Source organism: Aspergillus lentulus (genome assembly GCF_001445615.1).
Source record: "Aspergillus lentulus DNA, contig: Alt12, strain: IFM 54703, whole genome shotgun sequence".
NCBI lineage: Eukaryota > Fungi > Ascomycota > Eurotiomycetes > Eurotiales > Aspergillaceae > Aspergillus > Aspergillus lentulus.
In genome coordinates, this window is record NW_028322115.1 from 330,277 (window position 1) to 355,794 (window position 25,518).

The 25,518-nt window shown below is 51.9% G+C and overlaps 11 protein-coding genes across 11 annotated transcripts; 3 read left to right on the plus strand and 8 right to left on the minus strand.

Annotated features, from left to right (window-relative positions):
* Positions 1-1,136: 1,136 nt before the first annotated feature.
* ALT_6069 (HNH endonuclease family protein) lies at positions 1,137-1,888 on the minus strand (the record flags this gene model as incomplete). The annotated part of the gene is made up of 4 exons (XM_033555679.2): positions 1,137-1,249; positions 1,294-1,432; positions 1,479-1,650; positions 1,695-1,888. The coding sequence occupies 4 exons, from the start codon at positions 1,886-1,888 to the stop codon at positions 1,137-1,139; spliced, it is 618 nt and encodes a 205-aa protein (XP_033411570.1).
* A 546-nt stretch (positions 1,889-2,434) lies between these two features.
* Positions 2,435-3,250, minus strand: ALT_6070 (type 1 glutamine amidotransferase domain-containing protein; the record flags this gene model as incomplete). The annotated part of the gene is made up of 3 exons (XM_033555678.2): positions 2,435-2,829; positions 2,880-3,117; positions 3,173-3,250. 3 exons carry the CDS (start codon positions 3,248-3,250, stop codon positions 2,435-2,437), a joined length of 711 nt encoding a protein of 236 aa, XP_033411569.1.
* A 942-nt stretch (positions 3,251-4,192) lies between these two features.
* On the minus strand, positions 4,193-4,892 carry ALT_6071 (peroxiredoxin family protein; the record flags this gene model as incomplete). Its single annotated transcript, XM_033555677.2, has 5 exons — positions 4,193-4,228; positions 4,279-4,419; positions 4,470-4,633; positions 4,681-4,793; positions 4,846-4,892. 5 exons carry the CDS (start codon positions 4,890-4,892, stop codon positions 4,193-4,195), a joined length of 501 nt encoding a protein of 166 aa, XP_033411568.1.
* A 235-nt stretch (positions 4,893-5,127) lies between these two features.
* ALT_6072 (NADH:flavin oxidoreductase/NADH oxidase) lies at positions 5,128-6,456 on the minus strand (the record flags this gene model as incomplete). Its single annotated transcript, XM_033555676.2, has 1 exon — positions 5,128-6,456. One exon carries the CDS (start codon positions 6,454-6,456, stop codon positions 5,128-5,130), a length of 1,329 nt encoding a protein of 442 aa, XP_033411567.2.
* Positions 6,457-6,742: 286 nt separating this feature from the next.
* Positions 6,743-10,721, minus strand: ALT_6073 (peroxisomal primary amine oxidase; the record flags this gene model as incomplete). The annotated part of the gene is made up of 3 exons (XM_089600023.1): positions 6,743-7,531; positions 8,702-10,614; positions 10,661-10,721. 3 exons carry the CDS (start codon positions 10,719-10,721, stop codon positions 6,743-6,745), a joined length of 2,763 nt encoding a protein of 920 aa, XP_089455485.1.
* A 487-nt stretch (positions 10,722-11,208) lies between these two features.
* Positions 11,209-12,807, plus strand: ALT_6074 (amidohydrolase; the record flags this gene model as incomplete). The annotated part of the gene is made up of 1 exon (XM_033555673.2): positions 11,209-12,807. One exon carries the CDS (start codon positions 11,209-11,211, stop codon positions 12,805-12,807), a length of 1,599 nt encoding a protein of 532 aa, XP_033411564.2.
* A 1,714-nt stretch (positions 12,808-14,521) lies between these two features.
* ALT_6075 (uncharacterized protein) lies at positions 14,522-14,953 on the plus strand (the record flags this gene model as incomplete). Its single annotated transcript, XM_033555672.2, has 1 exon — positions 14,522-14,953. One exon carries the CDS (start codon positions 14,522-14,524, stop codon positions 14,951-14,953), a length of 432 nt encoding a protein of 143 aa, XP_033411563.2.
* Positions 14,954-16,837: 1,884 nt separating this feature from the next.
* ALT_6076 (homocysteine S-methyltransferase family protein) lies at positions 16,838-17,915 on the plus strand (the record flags this gene model as incomplete). The annotated part of the gene is made up of 2 exons (XM_033555670.2): positions 16,838-17,728; positions 17,775-17,915. The coding sequence occupies 2 exons, from the start codon at positions 16,838-16,840 to the stop codon at positions 17,913-17,915; spliced, it is 1,032 nt and encodes a 343-aa protein (XP_033411561.2).
* Positions 17,916-18,001: 86 nt separating this feature from the next.
* ALT_6077 (putative amino acid permease) lies at positions 18,002-19,784 on the minus strand (the record flags this gene model as incomplete). The annotated part of the gene is made up of 3 exons (XM_033555669.2): positions 18,002-18,115; positions 18,164-18,504; positions 18,551-19,784. 3 exons carry the CDS (start codon positions 19,782-19,784, stop codon positions 18,002-18,004), a joined length of 1,689 nt encoding a protein of 562 aa, XP_033411560.2.
* Positions 19,785-20,773: 989 nt separating this feature from the next.
* ALT_6078 (MFS transporter) lies at positions 20,774-22,588 on the minus strand (the record flags this gene model as incomplete). Its single annotated transcript, XM_033555668.2, has 2 exons — positions 20,774-22,087; positions 22,145-22,588. The coding sequence occupies 2 exons, from the start codon at positions 22,586-22,588 to the stop codon at positions 20,774-20,776; spliced, it is 1,758 nt and encodes a 585-aa protein (XP_033411559.2).
* A 1,380-nt stretch (positions 22,589-23,968) lies between these two features.
* On the minus strand, positions 23,969-24,783 carry ALT_6079 (putative short chain dehydrogenase; the record flags this gene model as incomplete). Its single annotated transcript, XM_033555667.2, has 2 exons — positions 23,969-24,453; positions 24,501-24,783. 2 exons carry the CDS (start codon positions 24,781-24,783, stop codon positions 23,969-23,971), a joined length of 768 nt encoding a protein of 255 aa, XP_033411558.2.
* Between the last annotated feature and the right edge of the window lie 735 nt (positions 24,784-25,518).

Here is a 25,518-nt window from a genome sequence, read left to right on the forward strand (position 1 = left end):
GTGGATTACTCTCCCATTGGCCTTCCACGGTACCCATTAAAGTCAACAGAGAATTGGTGGAGGCATTTTCATTTAAATATCATTTTGGCAACAAACCAACCGATTCTTATATGAGACGCCTCTTGAAGAACAACAGGATTATTGTGAATGATGAAGCACTACCACTTATTGCGGCTGAATGGAGTGGCATCATCATGAATTCACTCTTGAAAAGAACTCCCAAGCTTTCTCCAAAGAAGTTACTGAAGCTTTTGTTTTCCTCTGTTAGAAATATAACAGCAGCCGGCCTAATGGTGTCGGTCCTCTTGCTGCATATTCAAAGAGATATTCCCTTGACAATTTGGCAGAGACTACTGACAAGAGCTACAAAAAACGCCTTCTGTGGAGATTCATTGGTCGACCTTTTTCTCAAAATCAATCGCAAAATTCGTGTTACAGAGAAAGATCTGATAGCGGCGTCCGCAAACGAAGACCCTGATCAGGCCTTATGCATACTTAACAGCCTGCTTAAACACAGCAATCGGGACAAGGTTACTGGAGCTATCCTGCAACAAGTCGTCAAGAATATCAAGTACTGGAGTGAGAGGGAAAAGGATGAGCTCACGCATATGATTTGGAAATCCAAAGGGTTTGAATATAATAAATGTGCGGATTTGGTTTGGGATATGGCCCTTGAAAGTCGGAATGCAATGCGCCTCACCCCTTACGACAAAGAAGCACTGCCGGACGTTATGAAAATACGCAAAAGGCTCCAGCGAAGGAGGGGCACTCATCTCTTATGAAAAAGTAAATTCAGAACAAGATGGACAGCAGAGGCTATCCATCTTATCAATTAGGGCATAAGACTGTATTTTACCCATTAGTTAAATCATACCTACCGAGCAAAAAGCTACGGCAGAAGCCGCCCAAACAGCTACCAGAATTGCCTGATTTGAGGCTTCGGCCCCTAAAGGTATATTCTGTATGTAGCATCCTAATGAGCTTAACCAAATCATTTGTACAGGGAGGTTCAATGAAGGAATGGCTAAATTTCTCCATTCAGTAAATGGTAATCTAATTCAACACAATCTGACTACAAAATACCTTTTTCTCCCATCAACTAGCTGATAACCTTCTCATCCAGACAGTTACGTTCACTAGCAAGTATCCAACATGCTCACGAGCGCACTCTTCTCCGCCGAGGTAATGGTCAAATCATACACATACTTGACCCTCACCCACATCTTCGCATACGTGCAATAATACGAAGCTAGCCAGTTAGCATCATTCCACCAGAGGAAAAAGAGAACATACTAAGAGGAGGCTTCCACGCCTCAGGTCCATCGTCGCCCTTGGCCTGGTTGACGTTATCCGTCACGGCCATCAGCTGCGGGTTGGTCAGGTCGTTGGCAAACGCCTGGCGCTGCGCGGTCGTCCATTCAGACGCGCCGGACTATTGGCAATTAGCAGGGATAGTCATAGAGAATGGGGTGACTTACTCTCCAGGCGTTGGCGAGGGGAACGACGTGGTCGATATCCACGTCACTGGCCTGCGTCCAGGTGGCTCCGTCGTAGGGGGAGTACCATGATCCGCTGGTGGGATAGCAGCTGGAATCCTTGACGATGCCGGTGCCGTCGCGGGCGAGGACAACCTCGCGGGTGTTGCAGGTGCTGAGCTGTTAGCTTAATCTTCCAAGGGAGGAGGGTGTACCTACCCCCCTTGGCTAATCCAGTGGGGAAAGAGGTCACGCGAGTAGCCGGAGTTGGAGCCTGCGGCTGCGACGGTCAGGGCAGCCAGCTCGGACTCTGCGGTAGCGGCAGAGGGGATGCCTGGGGGAGTTGGGAGGGCAACTGGGATGGCTGCAACCAGGGGGATGCCCAGGAGGACGGAGAGGAGAAGGCGAGTCATGTTGTCTTGTCTGATACTCCGAGGCCCTGTAGAAGAAGTTCAAGACTGATCTATCGCGGGATGAAGTCGTTTATATATCTCGAGATCATATCTACGAGAAACCTCGTCTATCAAACCCCTCGCAGCCTACCCAGTCAAATCTTCACGGGGATCCCCTGCAGCATACCAGGCGCCTTGGCAATATGATCAAGGCGCATACTGAGAATGATTGGCTGCATGTACAATACTACCAGTCTATTTGAGGATATATTTCCTCGTTATCCCGTCGTGAATATTAGAGATAATGCATCTTCAGGCAAGGGCGGCATCTCATTGACTTATCGGCTGGATCTTGGCATCAATATCTCGGCCACGCCCAGCCAGAATCACTGCTGATTCGCCAGACCCGCAGTGATCGACAGGCGCACGTTTAAAGTAGAAAGGGAGGGGTAACTCTCTCCGGAGACCGCCGGCGTTTCTTATGATATGAATGTAACCTGACAGATCAAGCATTATTCCATGTCATAACGATCATATACTATTGGAATTATGTACACGCTGAAATGATCAAGCCACACCCAACGCCCGGAGAATCTCCTTGCCCACTCCCGTCGCGCTAGCCGGGTTTTGGCCAGTAATCACCGTAGCGCCCGTGCCAGCAGCCTTGGAAACAATCACCTTCTCGCCCCATGGCTCGTCGGCCTTGACATACCGGTTCCCCGTCACCTTCTGCAGCTCATCCTCCAGCATAAACGGCATCGCAGACGACAACTGCGCCTGGTCTTCCTCTGTATTGGAGAAGCCGGTCACGGTGCAAGCCGACAGCAGGGGCACACCGGACGGTGCCTTGGCCTTGAGCAGGACGGCCGGACCGTGGCAGACGGCCGCGATGGGCTTCTTGGCGGCGGAGAAGGCTTCGATCAGAGCGATAGAGTTCTCGTCGTTGACGAGGTCGAACATTGCTACTTTCGTCAGCCCTGCAACTCTTTGTAAGGGGAATAAGGGAACATACGGCCGTGACCACCAACGTAGAAAATCGCATCGAAATCAGACACCTTAGGTAGCACATCCGAAAGTTTGACTGTATTCGTCCAAAGGGACTTTTGCTCGTTCAGGAATTTGGAGGCGACGGGGTCGTTCTCGAACATCTTGACGGAGGCGGGATCAAGCGGCGCTTCACCTCCCTTAGGAGAGGCGATGACCAGCTCGGTCTTGTCGTGCAGGACATCCCATGGGTGCGCTAATTCGGGCTGCGGGGGGTCAGTCATTTTGCGTCTTGTGTTCTGTGGGTGTAGATAGACATACCAGGTACCAGCCCGTGGGATGACCGTTAGAAGGGATCTTGTCCTGAGAGGTCAAGACGATGAGGACTTTGGGGGCCATTTTGCTTATTATTTTGATGGGAGTCGACAATCCCTAACAGAGGGTGTAGATAGAGGGTTATGAAGATTATATACTGTACGGGATGATCACTGATGACATCACTGGTGAACAGCTGCTGCGGGGCTGCTCTTGGGTTTAGAATGCTCTGGATGCAACAATAATACCACTACTACTAATGATAATGGACAGCACACGGGTAGATGAACTCAATTGAGGACGCCATTCGTTGAAGCTACCGTAGCTTGAGTATCGCTGCTCCACTGTGTGGACTCTGCCAAAACAAAGTTGCCCCGACACCGACAAAAGTCTCCGTCATCCCAGGCACGTGGATATGGTCTCAATCTGATACACGGGTCGAATTGTGTCTCTCGATTGTTATCAAGAATAATAGAGCTCGAGTAGAACTGCAATTCAATCTGTTCAATGGTGACCTCGGCTATTCGATGCCTGGATTGTCAGGTGTCCGCCCGGTTGTTCTAGAGTGTTCTGTCTTTATGGATTACAACCACGTTATTGAATATCAAATATTATACTAGAATTATGACACTATCTAAAGACTGAGTCTTCGTGTGTATTGGATCAAGATATAGTTGCCTATCTTCCGCAGAGAATATATGCCACGAAGTTATATATCGGTTCGGGAGCATACACACATTCTGGGAGTCTAGCAAGTTACAGTGCCTGCGAGCTGCTCATTGCTGTCAAATATTTAACCTAGCATAGTAGACTCTGACTTACACTCATACTCATTGCATGTATCTAGCCAGGCTTTGCATCCATAGCTTACAGCGCCCACTATCGTCGCATACGTATACTATCCCACGGTACAGCGTTTGATCATAGATGGCCGCCAGCGAAGGACGCGTCTAACAATGTATGAGCAGTTGAGAATATATCAAGAACTACACAATTCTATCGTCCCCTGAACTCGTGTGACGGTCATCACAGATGCGCTAGAACGGCATCCGCACCGGAAACCTACCCCAATCAGCATCCTTCTATCATCAACGCTGAAGACAGATACATACCTTGACAGCCCCCTTCTCCGTCTCAATCTGCGCATATGTCACCTTCCCATGGTCAATGATAATCGCATACCGGCCCGTCCGCCCTGCATTCGCCCACCCAATGCTATCCGAGAACCTCGCCTGGGGATCAGTAAGAAACAGCTACAACATCTGTTAGCAGCCATCTCCCGTCAAGCAGTGGCATTACATACGATATCATCCCCCGTGACCTTATTCGCCTTGCCCCACGCACTCATCACAAACGGATCATTCGACGCGAGAACAGCCACAATCTGCACGCCCTTTTCCTTCAGCTGCGGGAGGCCCTTGATGTATCCGGGTAGATGGTTCTCCGAGCAGGTGGGGGTGAATGCGCCTGTGCTGTTAGACTTCTCGTTGCAATTGATGGTGAAGTAAACGAACCAGGAACGGAGAAGAGGACGACTTTCTTATCGGCCCATTCTTTGGAGGCGTTGTAGTTGATTGGGATGCCGCAGGCGTTGATGTCGCTGCTTTCTTCGGCGTAGGGGATGTACCTGGCTGAGTTAGTGGAGTCAATGGGGCAGGATGCGGGGAGACGCGACGGACTGGAAGACGACGTTGTCGGGGAAATTGTCGCCTGGTTTGAGGGCCATCTTGTATCTCTGGACAGTATATCTTCTTGTGAGGGATTGATGTGAGGAGGAAATCGGTCAATAATGCTGGGAATGGGGATGCGGGGAGCTTTAAGGCGTCATGGCGGGGCTGATGCAGTGTATAACTGGCTGAGTCAGCTGTGCATCGGAGGCCGCCGATGCTTATCATTTACAAGGGTATTTGGGTTTTCTGCCTGAAATAGGAGAAATGCATATATCTATTTCTATCTACAGATTAGATGGCCCTGCCAAACTGCACCGGAACAGTAACCGGCACACCCAACTTTCTCGCCGTGGAAAACACCCATTCCGGCTCGCGCAGGAACTGACGGGCTATGAGAATGGCATCCGCCTTGGGTTCAGGTCCCGATAGCATTGCCTCGGCTGTAGTCGCCTCATCCGCTCCCTGGACCAGCCCTCTCGCCTGTTCCGAATCGGTGATCAAACCCACGGCACCTACGAGAGTCGACGCTCCAGCCGTTCGGATGGCCTGGCGGATCTGCCCGGCCAGGTCCGTCTGGTAGGCCGTGTGTAGGTTGATCTTCTGGTCTTTGTGATTCGCCGCGGAACTGACATCCACCAGGTCGATGCCCCATTCGGGAAGCTTCTTGACCAGTTCCAGTGAGCTCTGCATGTCCCAGCTGCCCGACTCCGCGGCAACAGCCTGACCCTCCAACCACTCCGTGGCACTAATACGCAAAAACAGCGGCATCCCCTCGGGGATAACCTCACGGATAGCAGCCGCAACCTCGCGCACAATCCGCGTCCGGTTCTCAAAGCTCCCGCCATACTCATCCGTCCGCTTATTCGTCACCGGACTCAGGAACTCGTTGATGAGATAGCCATGCGCCCCATGGATCTCGATAACATCCACCCCAGCCTGCACCGCCAACCGCGCGCTCTTCGCAAACGCAGCCACTAGCTCACGAACCTCTGCCGTGCTCAGCGCCCGCGGCACGCAGTATGCATCCTCCACAGGACTGAAGATATGCTCCTCCCCGCCGGACGGACCCACCACATTCGTCGGCCACCCGCCAACGCTCTCATCCGCCCTGAGACTCGGCTTGCCCGCCTGCGCCGCCAGCCAAGGCGCAACGACGCTCGCTTTCCGTCCTGCATGCGCAAGCTGGATCCCGACCTTGGCGCCCTGCGCGTGCATGAACTCAACCACGCGCTTCAGTCCCAGGAATTGTTCCGAGTTGGTCCCCTCCTGCCAGAGACCAGAGTCGTTGGGGGAGATGCGCCCATTGGGCTGCACGGCGGTGGCTTCGATGAAGACCAGGCCTGCGCCTTTGAGGGCGAGGTGGCCTAGGTGCGCGAGGTGGTAGTTTGTTAGGGCGCCGACGTGGGGAGAGGACGGGTCCGACTCGCAGGAGTACATGCACATGGGCGAGACCATGATGCGGTTCTTGAGCGTCACATTGCGGATTTGTAACGGGCGGAAGAGCGTAGGGGTCTTCGGGTCGTTGGGGTGGAGGGCGGCGCCGCCGTCGTTGGCGGGAGTGTAGTAGGGTGTGGAGGAGGACTTGGTGATGGCGGGGGATTGGAAGGCGTTGGAACCCATGTTGCTTCAGGTAATGCTGTTGCGCAGATGCCAATGTGAAAACTGAAGCGAGGAAAGAGAAGACATGATTGCGTTGTATATATACTCGGCCGACTGTCTTCCAAGTTATCGGATAGAAAGAGGGTCTACGGATATCGGATAGGGACGAAGCTGACAAATGCCGGGAATATGGCATTATGGCCCACTCAAGTGTATTGCCATTGGTCGGTTATCCATTCTTAACCGCTATTGGCTAATCTACATTGCCGAAAAAGGGAAATGGTGTCAGTGTCTGGATTTAGAATGTTCATATCAACCACAAGTTATTCTGCGCGGTTGATTTGCCATTAGTCCAGTAAGCCGTCAGCATGCTCTCTAGCCGTTTCATGGTGCCATTATTCGTCGCCTGCCAGAATCCTTGTATTTGTGACAGCAATATCTGCCGGTCTGAGTGTTTCTCTGCACAGGTCCCAAGCACCAGGAATGGCCAACTATAGTACTCGGCAAAGTAATCTTGTGCTGGCTGCAGTTGGGTCACAAGGAGGATGGCGTGCGAAATGAGCTCACTGAGAAAATTGTCTGTTTGACTGCCGGGATGCATGAGCCGATTGAGAAGGATTCGCGAACACAAGACATACAGTCTAGGTCCTGTAAGGACCTCAGGGGTTGCTGTGCCTGTCATTAGGGTATCCCATCGTCTCAGATCCTGCTCCAACTCGTTGCAGTAGGAGATATCAACGCCACAGGGGTACTGTTGGTACATCCGCGCGATCGTGTAGATGTAGTGGAACAGTTTTGGAGGGACTCCGAGGACTGGCGAGGTAGCATCCACGGAGATTTGCGGTCGACAGAGGACCTCCAGTATGTTTTCCGCAAGGGAAAAGGCGGAGTCGATGGTAGTTGATTGGGTAGATGTGAGCTGAAAGGGTATACTGGTCGCGACGTGAAACATAAATGATTCGAGAAATAAGCGCGCCCAGGCACCTGTCGCAATAATACTTGCATCGGGCGTTTTCTTCTGGAAGTACAGCTGAATCAACTGAGCTGCCCCAGCGAGATGTACATCGACGCCTTGCGAGTGATGAGGTTTGGATCGCTGTCATTGTTAGTTTGATCAGACCATTGCTTCTGTCGCTCACCTCATAAATGCATAACATCAATACCGTCCACAGGACGACTGTCCATTCACTCGAGTCACTAGTTTCTATCAAGCTCTGTCGCAAGCCAGAAACAGCTTTGAGGTAATGCATCTCTGCCATCCGTCGGTACTGCGGGTTGGTGACAGGTATCTCTGCTGCAGCACAGGCGAGAAGTGCATGCATACAGAAAGGAGATTGGAATGCCCATCGGAGGCTTTCTCTGGTCACCAACTCATTCACAGCCCCTTTGGTTACTGGATGAACGAGCTGTGGAAGGAAGATGGTTTGCAGAAAGTCAAATAGCTGGCTGTTGTCAGGAGTTAGGACGGGGGAGTAGCACGCTGGTCCATCTGGCAGAGTGATTACAGATAGTGTAGGAGTATTGACCAGTTGGCATTCTGTGACTGAGGCGGACTCTGCCGATATACTGCTACTCCCAGGACGGGCCAGTTGATCATGGACATGGCTCGTTGTCTTAGCTGGCCAGATGCATTCTATATTTCGTTTGAGGCAGTTGTAGCACGGCGAGCATGGCGAGCCAATCTCATCGCACTTCTTCTTCCGTGATCGGCCTAAATAATTAGCACGTCTCGGAACATGTGTTGAAGGGCAACCTACAGGTCAAACATCCAGTCTTCGTCCGCAAATGAGCTGGCCGCCGTCGAGGTCGCCGGTAGGACTTTTGTGTCCTGCCCGTGTCTGCCATCGCAGGTATATATATCAATGGCTCACATATTTTCTGTAGATATTCAAACAAATGGAAATAATAGTCTTCCCTGGCAAACAAACGTTAGGGGGAAACTAGTTAATCATCGCCACGCTCCAGTCACGCGAGCCAGTGGAGCTCGGCAATTGCCGGTGTACCAACATGCTGATCTCTATTCTAGAGATAGGCGCTATAATTACTATCGAATGGTTGTGATTTAATATTTCCATTTTCCTGAACAGCTAATGACTACTTTTACAATCCCTAGTGGCCCTCCCTAGCTTAGGCACCCCGAGGGCTCAGATGCTTGAGTGTAAACCTACATCAACACAGGAGACTCAACGGTTCTACCGAACTATAACCTCGGCGACTCCATCAACTCCCTTGCCTCGACAGCATTCCTCGAACTCAAATTCCTCACCACATCCGAAGGCGGCACCCACAGCGCCGGGTTCTTCTGGAAGAAATTCGACGCCCGCAGCATGACACTGACCGGCTCCGCCGGCATGATCGGAAAGTCCTCCGTGCGCGGGAAATGCGTCAGTCCAAACTGGATATAACACACAATATCCGTATCCTCGATGCTCTCGTTCCTCGCCGCCCAGTCGACGATGGTCGCGTTGTGCGGGTGGTCCTCTTCCCCCGTTGACTGGCACACGTATTGTCCCGCAGGAAAGATCTCGTGGTCGCGGTAGGGCAGGACCCAGAGGGCATGGCGCGCGAACCCCGCACGTTTATGGACTGTGCTTCCGGGTTTCGCGAGCAGCGCGGGGCAGTTGTTGTTGAGGATCTTGTAGGCGATGGGTTTGCGGGTGGAGGGGTTCAGCCGGGAGGGGTTGGTGATGTCCCATCCGCGGGAGGTTTCGTGGCAGTAGTCTGCTATGCCTTGCAGGGCGGTCCGTAGGGATGTCTTCTTTGCGTAGAAGCCGTTGCCGTAGGGGTTGGCGGGAGAGCCGACGGGGTCGGCCATGGGGACGGCGTCGCTCTGCACGACGGTGTTGTTGGGGCCGTCGATTTCGGGGTCGACGCGCAGGGAGAAGATGTGCTGGTGGTTCTGGGCGTCGAGGCCGCGGGCGATCTCTGTGCCGAAGGGGGCGGCTTGTTCGGAGGGGTGTAGGCAATAGGTGTTAAGCATGCCGGTGAGTTTAACTTCGAGCTTGTACGTTCCGTCGAGTGTGAAGGTGTGGTAGAAGGCATACTCGTAGTTGGCGGCGGTGATGATCTGGGAGATGATAAGTTTGCGGTCGCGAGCTGAGATGACGTTGCCGTCTCGGAAGTCGGTGTGCTTGTACAGGAGTCCGTTGTCTTCTTCGTGAATGCAGATGGCATTCTCGATGACTGTGGCGTCGCCGGTGGATGTGGCTAGAACGGCGTCCAGGTACTGGATGGCACCCTTGCAGTCACAGCCGAGCTTCAGCGAGTTGGTCATGAACCCAGAACCGTATTCCCCCACGTCAAAGGCGTGCTTCTTGTGATGAGGGGGCTTAGGACAGCCATACGGAACCACCATTTCCACCACGCTAACCCGGTGGAAGAGCTTCCGCTCGCGGTTCTCGTACGGGTCATCGATCCGGATGTTGGATAACACGATGCCTTCGCGGTAGTTGAACCCAACATGCATTTTAAGTCCAGCCCATTCAATCTCATTGCCGTTCATCCTGAAGGAAACGCCCTCCGGCTGCGTGATTTCAATGGGCTTTAGGCGCTCTGGACGGTACTGATCTTTGATAAACTGAGGCAGATAGTTATGCTCGTCCAGAGGCACTGGAGTGCGTTCCCCATTCACACGCCTGACGTCCACGCTGAGGATCTCCTGTGTCTCTGTATCGGCGACGATAGTAAAATCAAGCGGATGCGCATACTGATTGTCACGTTTGGAGCTGCGGTAATACGGCAGTGCTTGCTGCAGCCGGCGCTCAAATCCCCAGCGCTCGTCAATCCCAATGGCCCAGGCATCGAAATAAACACGGGACATATCAGTTATGCCAATCTCCCGACATGCTTCAACTACCCTAGGGTCCTTGCTGGCAATGTGCTCGATGATGTTGAGGTCGTCCAGGGTCAGCGTCGGCATCACATCCTTGACGCTCTTCCATGATTCAACCTTCTTTGTGGTCAGGTTGACAATAGCCTCGGAGACCTCAGGGGTGCCCTTTTTGAGGACGATGGAAAAGGCACGACGGGCAGGACGGGGTCCCGTTCCACTTAGAAAGGCGTTGAGCTCGGCTTTGAGAGGCTCGTGGAGGGTGATGCAGTTGAACTTGAGGGTGGTTGGGTGTGCATGTTGTCGGAGGAGCGTAGCAGCGGTGGTAATCTCATCAGCGGACAGAGGGTCTAACATATTAGTAGGGCACACTTGTTAGAGGAGAGTGAGGCATACCTAGCGAGTGGGTAGATAATGCAGAAGAGCGACGCTTTCCAGAGCAGCATTTGGAGGCCATGACTACAGAAATTGACTGTCAACTATGGGTAGGATTAACGTAGATGTGAGGGCGTATCAGCATATTTATATCTTTGCGGAGTGCACTGCTCGGATGGACATGCTGATTTCGGTATGGACACAACCAGCTGTCAGATACTTAGCTTGCTTCAGTTTGGCAGATCATGACACTATTTTCAGAGACAACCGAGTGTATTCTTGCTGGACAGGGCATCTGGGAATATCAAAGAAGCCATAATGATACGACATAGAATCAACCTGACCAATGGTGTCACTTTCCGCGGTAAGGTGGGGCCATTCGCCTCTAATTGTATTTCTTATCAGCCAATCACAATTGCTGACATATATCAACACATCTCACTGTTCAGCAACGCTCAAAAGGGCAACTGGAAGAGAGTCTCATCTTTGACATATGACAGAAAGGAAACTACATATATATGGCAATAGTAGATTGATTCACTGGATTATAACAGCTGAACTGAACCACCATGAAGACCATCTTCATCAACGGCCGCATATTCTCTCCCTCACACAACCTAACTGCAGACAATGCATTTGCGGAATCGATGATCATCGAAGATGATCAAATAGTCTATGTCGGCCCACGGAAGCAGGCTCCCTCCGCGGACAAAATAATCGATCTGAAGAGCCGCCTAGTGACCCCCGGCTTCATCGACGGCCATGTGCACGTTCTCAACTTTGGTCTGTCCTTGGGCAAGCTCGACTTGATGGAATGTACATGCCTAGAGGACATGCAGACAGCAATCAAATCTTTTGCAGCGAGTCACCCTGCCCTTCCTCGGCTTCTCTGCCGAGGATGGATTCAATCGACAACCAGTGGGATCGCTCTGGCAAGTATGCTGGATGATTTGGATCCACGCCCGATCCACATTGAATCCCTGGATCTACATTCAGTCTGGTGCAATTCAGCCGCCCTGGAAGAAATGGGTATCTACACTGCATCCGATCCACCTGGGGGAACGATTCACCGCGACGAGACCGGAAGGCCATCAGGTCTCCTGAGCGAAAGTGCCGTCGTCGACATCGTCTGGCCGTTTCTCGCCAACATCAGCACTCAAGAGGAAAAGTTACAGGCCCTTGACCAAGCTTTTACGGCATACACAAAAGCCGGGTACACCGGCCTCGTCGACATGGCCATGGACGAACCCACCTGGGACGTTCTCCAGCTCTACCGACAACGCAACAATCCACCCCTGCACGTCGCCGCATACTGGCTCGTCCCCTTCTCCGAGAACCAAGAAACCAACTTCCACTACGTCGATCGCGCGATCCAGCTGCACGCCGAGATCAGCCCCACCAACTCACCCGATTTCTGCATCATGGGCATAAAGCTCATCTGCGATGGCGTCGTAGACGGCTGCACAGCAGCGCTGAGCCAACCCTACGGCAAACTTACCGACCCCGTCGAGCCGATCTGGCCGGCAGACATGCTTAAAGCCGTCGTCCAACGCGCCGACCAAGCCGGCCTGCAATGCGCCATCCACGCCATCGGCGACAAAGCCGTGAAGCAGGCTATAGACGTCCTAGCGGAAGTAGGCACGCCAGGCCGGCGCCACCGCATCGAGCATCTGGAGCTCACTTCCTCAGAAGATGCAAGTCGGTTGGGCGAGTTGGGGATAATTGCATCAGTGCAGCCGGTGCACTCGGATCCGGTTTTGTTCCGTGCGTGGCCGGGCTTGATCGGTGAGCGGTGCCAGCGGGCCTTTGCGTATAGGGAGTTTGTGGATGGAGGGGCGAGGCTTGCGATCGGCACGGATGCGCCTACGGCGGCGCATTTGCCGTTGCCGAATCTGTATAATGCGACTACACGGCGGTCAGCGCTGGATCCGGGGGACTCAGCCGTTACGAATGCACGTTTTGGATTAGGGCTGGCGGAGGCTGTCACGGCTGCGACAGAGGGGGCGGCGTACGCTAGGTTTGCAGAGGGATGGACAGGGTGCTTAAGGGAAGGACATAGAGCGGATTTTGTGGTGTTGGATATGCGGTGGGAAGCAGAAGAATTGTTGGAGGGCAAGGTGTGCGAGACTTGGTTTGAAGGCAAGAGGGTATACAGTGTAGACAGATGAGGAGTGAACATCTTGGCCTATCTGTCTCTTGTTCCCTCTTATTCGATTCAACCGTTCTCCTCAATCCCTGAGTAACTCCACAATGGATTTCTCTTTGCCAATGCTATATTTGGCCGTCCACAGCTGGATCGCCCACCGGCTGGGGAAGATATTTGACTTGGGCCCCTCTCTCTTCGATAGAGGAACTCAACTGAGCTACGAGGGGGATAATCTGAGCCAGCAGGTTAACATACATATTGATAGCAAACCTCACAAGGTCGTTCGCCATCCTCAACGGTGAATCCAACTACACCGTCAGGTTAGAAAGCCTCCAGAGGTATCTTTGCAGCAGGAATATCAACTATTGAAGCTTCTTTAGCCCTATTGCAACCCTCCTCCCTCACCTGCTTATCACAGCGTAGAACGTGCTCATATGCGTCAAGCATCGAGAGCATCGCACGAGCAGTCAATATACGTTTATACCTAACTATGACACAAAGTATCACCTTTGCTTCTACGTATTTAGTCCTCGCGGACTCTTAGGTATCAGTAAATCTGATCATAGAGCCGAGACTGCGCAATCTCTGTAATCGGGGAAGCTCGTCGTGATCCAGTACTCTGATGCACGATCAAGAATAAGGTAAATCGTGTGACAATATCCTAAACCATAGTACATTAATGCTGCATCCGAGAACGTTGCCAATGCCGTTGCCAACACACCATGTTCGAACGTCAGCCGCATTATGGAGGCTGACGATGTTGCAGACTGGGCTCATGTAGTTAGAAGTGACCCGTCCGTTCTGATCCACGGGCGGATATTCAAAACCGCACCGTGGAGTTGTTGTCGCTCAAGTCCGATGTGTAATGTGTCGGTGCCGGATGTTGCGTGTTGCATACTTTCCATCCCTTAGCAGGGTAAGCAACTACATAGAGATATTATGGCATTATTATCGCTAGCAGGGATCATGCTTCGGCATGCATGTGTGGTCCGTTTCCCTGGGCCTAGAACATGTCTCTACCTCGATCCTCCTATGGGTGATTGCTTGGCTCAAATACATCGGCTTTCAGCTCAAAGCGGAGAATTTCAGGTGACACAGACTCCAGAGAGGAGTGCCGTCCATGTTTCCGTTGAGAAAGGAAGTCCGAATAGAGGAATGCGGCAAATCTGCGAATGCGCGTGGAAGCGCACCTACCCATTCCTTATCGATGAAGCGTACAGAAGAGCACGAAGTGGCTGACCTCCTCGCGTATGGATGACGAGGTCCCCCGTCCCCCGCTGATCCAGCCGAGATCTAAAGCCAGGTTCGAGCGGCTGGTGCTGGGTCCTAGGCAATCATCACCAGCTAATGCCCTCTCAAATGCTGATTGCTTCGAGATGCCGGTTCTGGAGCCCGTATCAGCCCCGGTTTCAGCTATCGAGCACGCCCAGAAGGACAGAATCAAAGTGGCGTATTCATCGGCGCGTGGCACCTCTCAGCCGGCTTGCTGACAGCGTTAGGCGGCTGATATCACCATGGACTGGGAATTGCAAGAAGTCAGCCATGTATCCTTCTTCTCTGTCATTGTATCTAAACCTGCTTTGAGCTGAAGAATAGACACAGCCTCGAGATATAAAGTCAGGTTCCACACAGTTGTATTTAGTCAAACAGGATTATTTCCCCATAACTATTTCTCCCGCTCAGCAGGCAACTTTCCACTTCTGACTTTGTCTCTCTTGCATAGTAACATCCTCACCATGTCCGACGCCGAAGTTTCTATATCCTCTGCCCTGGTCCAAGACGGGAAGAAATACTCGATCAAGGTCCCTGGAGGTGGAGCTCTAAGCGTCGTCCCGGGAAAATACAAGAACGAAGAGGTCCACATCCGATCCTGGGAAAACGCCAAAAACCAGCTGTGGGTGGCGGAAGCCAACGACGGTGGCTTTGGATTCCGCAACGCAAGTTCCGGAAGGTTGCTGGGGGCGAACAAGAATGGGGATATCGCAGTTGACGCGGATAAGCTGGATTCCTGGGAACGGTTCAAGTTCCTGAGCGTCGAGTCCGGGTATCTCTTTTGGGTTATCTACAACGGCACACAGCAGTATCTTTACCGACCTGCCCAGTGGGACTCTCTTCAAATCACGACTCATCAGTCGAGTGCTATTTCGCTGCAGATTCACAAAGAGTGAGGTACGTGGACCTATGCTGGGTTGACTGCTCTGTGCTGACCTTTCATCACTGTTAGCCACTCCGAGGTCCTGTTCGCGCCAGATATTTTGTAAGGCATAGCACATGATACTGAGGACATCTAACAGCAAGGCAAAAGTGGATTCTTTCTGTTCTTCACTCCTTTTATCATTTCTTGGTTCTTTGTCAGTCGGAACAGTATGACATTAGCTACTGTCATTGACAGTTTGTGGTGGTATATTATGTATCCTCATTTAGCTAATCAACACATGTCCTGTGCATATTAAGAATGCCAATTCCTTTGATCACATCGCTCACAGCAGAGAAAAAGGAATGTATGGCCGACGAAGAATCGACGGACGCCTTTTCGTCCCACTGCGTTTATGCCCATGTACTACAGACTGTAAGTCTGAGCGATTTGCCCAGATGGTACTCCGTATGGTCTCCTGGTCCTAAGTGTGGTGTATCCCATCGTATACCCACAGGTTAAAGGGCTTTTGCTCCATCTATCAGGAGGAACTAATCAGCGCGCTGATAAACAGCCCTTCTACCACATCCGGGATTGACATGCTGAGCTGACTGGAAGCCCTTTCGGTCCGATGAGCCGAGTAGGCATAAGAGGGAGCATGAGCGGAGCAATGTGGCGCGGGGTAAGACGATACAAGCTAGGGAAAGAGAATTACCTCAAGTAAATCAGAGCCGACAGCTTAGGGCAGGGAACGCAGGACACCGTTCTTTTTGAGGTTGCGTGGAGTGACTATACCTATTCATCGAACGCATATCTACAGGACTAATGGCTAATCTTGGTTTAAAAGGGTACTGGAAACGTAGATATCCTGAGATCCTAGCAGTTTAAATTTCTAGTTCAATGCCAATCAAATACGATTGCTCTTCAGGCTGCTAACAGAGGGGCTTTTCACATTTGTAATCACAAGCCAGGTAGACAACAAGCACCAATTGGCCTTGGTGGCATAATGAAGCTCTGACAAAAGTAAGGCCCCATTGTGGACAGCAGGCTACCCTCTACAGCTCGATTGGAGATCACTGGCACTAAAGGGACTTTGTCAGCATGCGGCACCGTCTTGGGAACTTCTCTGACCGGCAAGATAGACCAACCACATTGTTACTGCATCGTCGGTTGTTGCAACAGAGGAAGGTCCCGCCGTTGCAGTATTGACCTGGTTGAGAGCAGCCAGCATTGGGAGCAGGGACAGCAGCGAGAGCCGCAGTGGCGGTGGCGGCTAGGAGGAGAAGAGTAGCAAAGACCTTCATGTTGAGTTTGTGTTCGAATTTCAACGATTTAAGAACTTGGAAAGATGGTTGAGAGTCAATCACTCTTTCGCGGAACTCGACTGCTTTATATGTTGAGGACGAAGTCTGTATTACAGTCAGGTCTCAATGTCGAGACTGACATGACCAGGGACTTCTGCCACTCACCGTCATGAACCAGCTCTGTTGAAGAATTTGCCAGAGATTACTGGCTCATCCGAAACTCGACGTTGCATCCATCTGACCATAAAAGCTGACAGCGTCTAACTCCTTGCATAGGTGCTGACGGATCTTCATAGCCATTTCCTGGCGGAGTCTGAGGTGCGTTAGCCGCTGCGTATACTTCCTATTTTGGGTAATGAATCTGAGAATATGCAGTCAACGCAGGCAACAACTGTACCAAGTCCTGCAATGATCATATGATGCTTCGAGCATTGAAGTAGTAGAAACAAGGCAGAAACGAGGCATCAAACAGGGGCATATTGATAAGATAAGGTTATCCCCACGTGCGATAAGCCAAATCCCACAATTTCCCTCCACACTCATTCTCTCCCTCTTTACCTCTCCAGGGAATAACCTCAATTTATCACCCCCAATCCCATAATAGCACCAAAAAAATGACTTCAATCCAAATCCTCGACGGAGGACTCGGAACTTCCCTCCAAGACCAACACGGCGTCACCTTCGACTCCTCCACCCCCCTCTGGGCATCCCACCTCCTCGTCTCCGACCCCACCACTCTTCTCGCCTGCCAGCGCGACTTCGTAACAGCAGGCAGCGACGTCCTTTTAACAGCCACCTACCAAGTCTCCATCGAAGGTTTCTCCCGCACCAAGACCCCCGAGTTCCCTGATGGCATTCCCCGCCCGGCTATCGGAAAATATCTCCGAACCGCACTGGCCGTCGCCGAGCAAGCGCGGGTGCCCACATCCACCGCGAAAATCGCACTCAGTCTGGGCCCGTACGGCGCGTGCATGATCCCGGGGCAGGAATACAGCGGGAACTACGACGCGGAGCATGATAGTGAGGAAACGCTGTTCCAATGGCATTTGGAGAGACTACGGTTATTCCTTGAGGCGGATGAGAAGTTGGCAGAGAGAGTGCAGTATGTGGCGTTCGAGACGCTGCCGCGGCTGGATGAGATTCGTGCGGTGAGGAGGGCCATTCGCGCGGCGGGTTTGGATGTTCCGTTCTGGGTGGCGTGTGTGTTCCCCGGGGAGGAGGCGACGTTGCCCGATGACAGTTCGATCGGACAGGTTGTGCTGGCTGCGCTTGCGGAAATGGACGGTGCGGCGGTGCCGTGGGGGCTGGGCATCAACTGCACCAAGATCTATAAGCTGGATGGACTGGTTCGTGAGTTTGGCGAGCAGATAGCAAGTGCTGTTGGCAAGGGTCAAGTAGGCGCTGTTCCGAGTTTGGTGCTGTATCCAGATGGCACCAATGGAGAGGTCTACAACACGACCACGCAGACGTGGGAGAAGCCGGAGGGTTATACAAGTGATGAAAGGGTATGTGGTTTCCCGCTCTTCAAATACTTTATGCTGACTGGAGTAGGGTCCGTGGGAATCCCAGTTGGCGCAGGTGGTCACAAATGCTCGCGCAAAGGGTCCCTTTACTTCGTTCCTGGTTGGAGGCTGCTGCAAAGCCTCGCACAACGACATTCGAAAACTGGCAGAGCAGCTGAAAAGCGAGTGATCGATCAACAAGGAAAATGTTCTATACATTATTGGGTATCACCTCTATGCATCTATATAGTATAACACAAAAGACAAGAAAGCACTTCAGAAAAGCCAATCGAGGATGCGACGCCACCATGTCATCGGCCTATGTTTCTCGATGACCTCTCCTTCTTGAAGACGGCCAGACCATAGATCAATATTGGCCGCGCGAGCAAACTACAACCGTTAGCTGCGTTTTCGAAATGCAGGGAATCTGGGACGAACCTTGGTGCGGTACCACAACTTCCATCCGATGATCGGCACAATGAAGATAGGAATACCGATATACGAAGCGACAAAGTCGGAGGTATTCCAGTTGCCCTTGAGGAAGACGGGGAATCCGGCCACGAGGGTGATGATGGTGGAGCCGATGAATCCCACCCACGCGGCGTATGGCTGCAGAGGGCCCTTCCACGGCAGCGTGTCGCGGTGGACACCCTGCGCCTTGAGCGCGGCATAGAAGCGAATGTAGCAAAAGGAGAGCGTGGCCCATGCGATCAGACCAGCAACAGTGCTGAGATTCAGAAGCCAGCTGAAGGCTTGCGCGGCGCCGCCAGATCCAAGACCTGACCTGTTAGTTATTGTACGATCAGCAGAATTAAGGAGACTTACTGAGATAGGCCAATGGTCCAAACAGCCAAGCGGCGATAACAGCCACATAAGGGACACCCTTCTTGGTCACCTTGCCAAATACCTGGGGCAACTGGTGATCGGTCGTCATGGCCACGATCATTCGCGAGCCGACCCAGCAGTACGAGTTGCCCGCGGACCAGGCAGAAATCAGGATACAGGCGTTGACAATGGAAGGCAGAGCGTTGATGCCGGCCTGGCGAATGGCAATAACCCAAGGAGAGCTGTTCGCATTTCCCGATCCGGAAACAAGATCGGCGTTTCTGGGATCGACAATCATGCCGATGAGGAACGCGCCGAGGATGTAGAAGAAGGCAATGCGATAGGTGACGCGCCGGGCGGCTTTGGGAATCGCCCGGTGCGGGTCAACCGACTCGGCCGCGGTGATGACGACGGTCTCGACGCCGATAAAGCTGAAGGAGGCGTTGACAAAGGCGGACAGGAAGCCCAGGAAGTGGCCGGTAGATCCGGTGATGCCGTTGTAGTTGGTCCAGGCGCCGGGATTGTGCCAGTAACGGAAGCCGATGGCCTCGTGGTTCGGTCCGCCGCCAGAGGTGATGACGATGGAGACAATCACCAAGCCAATGAAGCAGAGTACCTTGATGCTACCTGCGAGCACTTCTGTCTCACCGTAGAATCGCACACTCATGAGATTAATCGCCAGGATCAGTACCAGGCCCACGGTGATGACCACGGCGGGCGTGATGTCCGTCCAGTAAGAGACAATCACCGCAGCCGCAGACACTTCCGACGCGATGGCAATGGTGTAGCAGTAGCCGTACGAGATAGCCAGCGAGAAACCAACAGAGGGATCAATGAAGCGTGTCGCCCAGTGCGGGAACGATCCAGCGGTGGGCAGCAGCGTCGCCAACTCGGCGATACTCTGCATCACGCACCACAGCACCAGACCAACAACGGCATAGGCCAGTAGCAAACCAGCAGGACCAGCTTTGGCATAGGCCGCGCCCGTTCCCACGAACAGACCCGTGCCAATACCCCCGCAAAACCCGATCATCGTCACCTGGTAGTTCTTCAGGCGGCGCTGGGTGGCACCCCGGCCACCAACATTGAGCTGCAGCGCATCCTTCTCAGAATAGGGTACAACCTCTTCCCCGTATGGCTGGGACCGATCCGTCTCAATCTTGGAGTCGGATTTCTCCAAGGCGTGGCCGGTGTGGGAGATCATCTCGCGTCGGTATGCGGTGCCTCCCCACATGCACAACCAATTTAATGATTGAGAAGATGTCAGGTATCAGGAAGAGCGTTCGCCATGGGGAAAAGATGGCGGAGAAAATCCTTAAAAGTATTCTGGCCTGGAGCCCACAATCACGACATCGGGGGTTGCCGTCGCGTCATTGGTGGTTGTCTTCTCCACAGTCGGCCACGATTATCTATCTTCGGTCTTTTTGCGGGTTCTCGGATGCTTTCCGCTGTTGCTTTGTCTAGGGTTTTACTCATATAGCAGCTAGACTGCTGAAGACTGAACTACAGTCCTTACTTTGGTGACCATTAAAATCAAACTAGCATAAGATAGCTCATACCTCCGTCCTGAATGGACTGCAACTGCTAATTATTATGCTGGATTTCCTCAAGACAATTCATCCAGCAGATTAGTCAGCCGTCTAATAAAGTAATAAATCCCTTATCCTATCAAGCTTTTCCCCGAGATCGGAATCGCCACCGGAAAATACGTAGAATAAGTTTGCAAAAACTTTGTTTGAAACGCCACTCCATTTCTCAGCGATAATTCACGCGTGTTAGTCAGGTACCGGTACCATTGAGTAGCTTACTATTAAGAATTTCAATCACATCCATAAGTATAGCATTGCACTTAGCTAAATTGCATAATATGCAAATGCATAAATATACCTTTTTGGCTCAATATGGCATCATTTTAGGTTCAAGCACTCATTATGGCCTATTGTCACATCATATTTCCTAGGCCTGAGATTGTAAATAAGAGAGTCAGATACAGGAAGGAAGCCTATGCCAATTCCACCATTGACATTTTAATGAGATTGACATGCCTTAAGAAATGTATTGGCATCTGTACCAGCAGATGCTCGCTATTATAATTTATAGCCCCGACAGGTCATGCGTACATCCAAAAATACAACATAGTGTAGTCTATTCACTGTCTATAATCTACTTCATCCACCAGTTACTTCCTCTCTGTCTCCGGAACCCAGCGGAGGATCCATGTTTTCAGACCCCATCCTTGGCCGTTGGAGCTTCCCCCACTTGTTTGGATAGCTCTTCGGCTGGGCTTGCCCCCCTCTTTTCCTTACTAACACGCTCCTCTCTCCATCGATGGCCCCATCTGAATACAGCCCACAGAAGCGGGCTAAAAAGCACCCACAGAAACGCAATAAGCGTGGCCGTCCAACCGATCCCTATCCGCTGGATCACTGGATCCGCAGCCGCAACGACTCCCGCACCCAGCAGACATCGGAACAGATTGTTCGCAGCGACTGCAGTAGCAGGGCTCCGCCGATTAAGGTCCACAATCAACGTACTCACTGAGCTGAAGGCCCCGGAGGTCAGATGGCCCGTAAAGAAGAGCATGACCACTGGGCCGGCAAGCGCAGTTTTATACTCCATGACCCAGCCGTAGGCAATAATGCACAGACAGGCGCAGTAGACCATGGGGATTGTCACGGCTAAGCGGGCAACTTCGATGTTGAAATGCTGGATATCCTGCTGTCGGTTCTTTTCGATCGGGAGGCCCTGGCGTCGAGCTTCTCGGCGGAAGTTCCAGTCTAGAATCCGTCCGACCGTCCAGCGGGAGGTCAGGCTGCCTATCCCTACTGGGAGGTAGCAGAGTCCCACTTGGATGGAGTTGAAGTGGAATCTTGCTTGCAGCTGGGAGGTCAAGGTGCTCAAGACGGCCATGTACCCGGAGAACAATAGCGAGCCGTAGATCAGAATGATGAGCGCTTCCTTGTCAGTCGCGATTAGGGCAGACGCGAACGGATTTGCGCGTCGACGCCGCTTCTCGATGGTCTGATAGTCCGGCTCTGGCTTTTGCTTCCTGGAACCCCGTTTCTGCACTAGAATCTGCCATACAGACTGGTTCCACCTTGCGGCAGGGACAGAGCCGTTGCCCACAACCGCGCGGCAGGTTTCAGGCAAAATGATAGCGATGACCGTCCCGAGTACACCGCTAAAAATAACTAGGAACCAAAAGACTGCTCGCCAGCCCAGGTAATGGTCCAATAAACCCCCAATGATCGGCCCGAAGGCAGGCCCCAGGGTCACGCCCATACTAGCGTATCCTATATACTTGCCTCGCTCTGCTCTGGTTGATAAATCAGCGACGACTGCGCTTCCTAGTGCGATTGTCCCGCTACTGCCAGAGCTCTGCAGGCAACGCAGGACCAAGAGTGATGCGTAGCTATCCTGGACAGCGAGGCCTATATTCGCCGCTAGATAGATCGTGAAGCAGATGAGGTAGGCGGGTCGTCGGCCATGGGTATCTGCAAAGTTTGCTATGAGTGAAGGGGCAATTCCTTGGAAGATCTACCAGCGTCAGTACCACTCTGTTGACTGCTTCCTGTCAATGGGTTGATTACCTACCAGGTATGTTGTGATGGTTATGTTGATGAGCGAGATGGAGACATTCAAGTCCTTTGCGAGATTGTTCAGAGCCGGAAAGTAGATGCCGCTGGAGATGGGAGATATGATGGCCGCGAACGAGACCAAGAGAATAATGAAGATCTTTTCGCCTTCTGGTAGTATGCAGTATGGCGGCCCTGTTGCTGTACTGGTGTCTGTTGTTGCTGCAGGCGCAGAAGGATGTACCCCAGTGGACCCTGTCTCTGATTGTGGACGTAGATTCTCCTCTGTCTTCCCCTCCTGTTGCCCCCTAGCAGAAATTGTGGTATTCTCATCTCCCACTCTCATGTGTCGGCTTCCTTCTGGTTCACTGCCCTTAATGCCAGTTGCACGTCCAGCAACTGCATCGCCATGGTTTCCCGACTGGCCACCGTTGTCATTCATATTGTCCATTACCACTGGCATACTGAGGATTTCCAAGTGTGTATCCCATGTACCTGGTACTTGGACTATCGACATACAAAACATTGCTTATATCCCCTGAATAGTGTGCCGGTTCCGGTTAGCCAGCCGGAACCGGCTCGGGCGCCCATTGGTTGCTGGCCTATGACCTGTCAAGGTACGATATGTCCATCAGGCCGTAACTATAGGTAGTGCTGACACTATAGTCCATCCCTCCTGGGCTTGACTACCTCTACACTTTGCCAGCGTCTTCCATTGCAAGGCTGGATTTTATAGATACTGTCTACACCTTCCCTGGGCGTAATTGAGACAATGAAGGTTGGTTCTGAAACATTCATCTTGTGTAGTGAGTGATGTGTTATAAAAGGGCCTTTATGAATAAAGGAAGACACAAAGGGTCACAAAGCAGAGACATGGACAAAGAGGGACAAAAGGGGGACCTGTAAACTTGATATAGTAGGCCTTTTCCTTTCTTCTAGGTTTCTCCTCTGTGATAAAGCTCACATGAGTATTTTTGCAAATTAGTGGCTTTTACTTGTCAAGGGGGTAGTTGTAAGGATCCTGGGATATTATGCTTTGTATGTATTATTAAGCATTGCCTTTCCTGCTGACTAGTGTAGGGTAGTTATAAACAAAGTGCCTTACTTCCTTGATTCCATATAATCCTCATAGCCGCAGTCTCAGCCTCACTACCCATCTACCATCTTTCAAAATTAACATACAGTAACTTTTGCTCCTGTATGGCAAATTTCTAACAGGAATTGAGGTCAATGGCCTCAGTCCTTACTCGCCCACCAACTCGATAACTACATGCATGGTTGGAGAGACCCGAAAGCTTTACAGGAAACAGATACTTGAGAGCCGAAGAGCTATCTCATTAGTTAGGAGCATGATGGCTATTTTTTCAAACAAGCTGCGTCATTCATTAAAGAACAGTCTATTAGATACTGAACATATCAGCCAGTCACTGGTTCAGCCATCCGAAGGCAAACACTTGGGTGGGACCGGGTTTGAACCTTTTTTAAGAACAACTCAGAGATTGTCCAAGTTATTGGACGACTTAACCAAGACGGCAGCTTTGGTAAATGGAAGTACTTGGAGACTCCAGAATCGATTACTGAATATCCGAGTACACCCTCCTATGGATGCAGACTAAACTGCTTCAGCATACTAGTATCCCCAGTCGACAGAGCCCCCTAGATACAGAGTACTCGAGTTCGCAATGCTACGTGCTGGTGCTGCCGTCACATTGTCTATTGCACGCTGCACAGGGGCAGAATGCACACCGTGTGCGATAAAGTATGAGGGTGAACCGATATCAGATTTGGTAGAAAATAGATGCCAACATCAAGCCTCACCACTCCTGCACTCCCTCCCTCCTAATCACCCTCCCAACCTCAGCATCCTATCTCCCTCGAGCGCCGTCCGAATAAATGGCCCGGCTACATCAGCATCTTCCGCTCCGTTCTTCTTCATCTCTTCCGGCGTGCTACCCCCCAACCCAGTTGCCAGGTGACCCGGCGCAATCCCCCAAATCTTTACCCCGTCGTTCTTGAGTATCCGCCCCCACTCGCGCATGACCATGTTGAGTCCTGTCTTCGCGCTGCGGTACGCGGTGGCAGTTGTCCCAGCTGACTTGGGCCAGCCGGCCGGTGGGGACCGGTTGATTGAAAGACGGAGGTCGTCGGTGCCTGCGAGCCTCGCAGCACCAGATGTCACGTAGAGCAGCCTGGGGTCGGAGCTTCTGAGGAGGAGAGGCATGAGGGCGGAGGTGAGGAGGTGTGTGCCTGTAACGTTGACGTCCCAGGTCTTGGTCCACATTTGGCGCTCGGTCATTGTGGTGTTGGCTTGGGCATCGAACCACGCGCCTGGGATGTTAGAATGTGAGAGTGAGAGGGGAGGGCAAGAGACATACCTGCGTTATTGACGAGAGCGTCGAGGCTTCCGAACTTGGTGCTGATGTCTTCGTAGGCGTGTTTGATCGAGTCGTCGGATTCGAGGTCGATCTGAAGGGGGTAGAGCTGGCTTTGGGAGCTTGGGAACTCGCTTTGAATGGCACTAATGGCGCTGTGGACTTTTGCTGGGGATCGTCCGCCCACGATGATGCTGTAGGTTTGGGTGGAGTTGCAGAGGGCGCGGACGACCTGGAAACCAATGCCGGTGTTGGCGCCGGTGATGAGGACGATTTTGGAAGCCATTGTATTCAGTTGACTTCAGTACTCATGAGGAAGGGTATTGTTTTGTTCCCTTTTCTCCTGGCTCTCATCGAAGATATGCCTCCATAAGTCCGCACTACATCCGTAAACCCCGATAGAGTAAACACTCAACGGATTTATGGCCTTACAGTCGATGACAACCCATATTCGCAACGAATCTCACATTCAGAAACCTCGATTCACCGCGAATAAAGTCGTCGACTTCCCCGTTTGCTATCCAGCAAGCCATCCCATGTATGATACCACTCCTGCGATTGCGCCGTCGGAGTTTGTTGCTGCGGGATCCGCTCGATGATCGATAGCAAACAGTATCTACTGCAGTGATGCAGTAACCCATCTTGTCAAAGATCAGTGATGAAGACTTCAAGGCTGCTGAATGGCTGATAGATATGTAGCGGTAGACCGTCGGGGTAAGCGTTGGAGCCTTCGATGTAGGGCTCGAATGGGGAGATGGATAGCGGTTAACTTAAGCCCGGAAATGAGGACAGCCTATCTGAAAAAATTTGGCTCATTTTACGAGCATTCTATGTAGCTGGATGATAGTAATTAATGAGCATGAATATGTCACTCGTATTGTGGTCGATTCCTCGGGAGTTGCTGAACCCGACCCCTATAACGATCTCGGGCTTTTCTATCCCCCGACAGGCCATCCTCCAACAAGAGTCATCCGAAACAACCCCGAGCGAGGAAGGGTTTTTAAATATAAATTGATGGTCT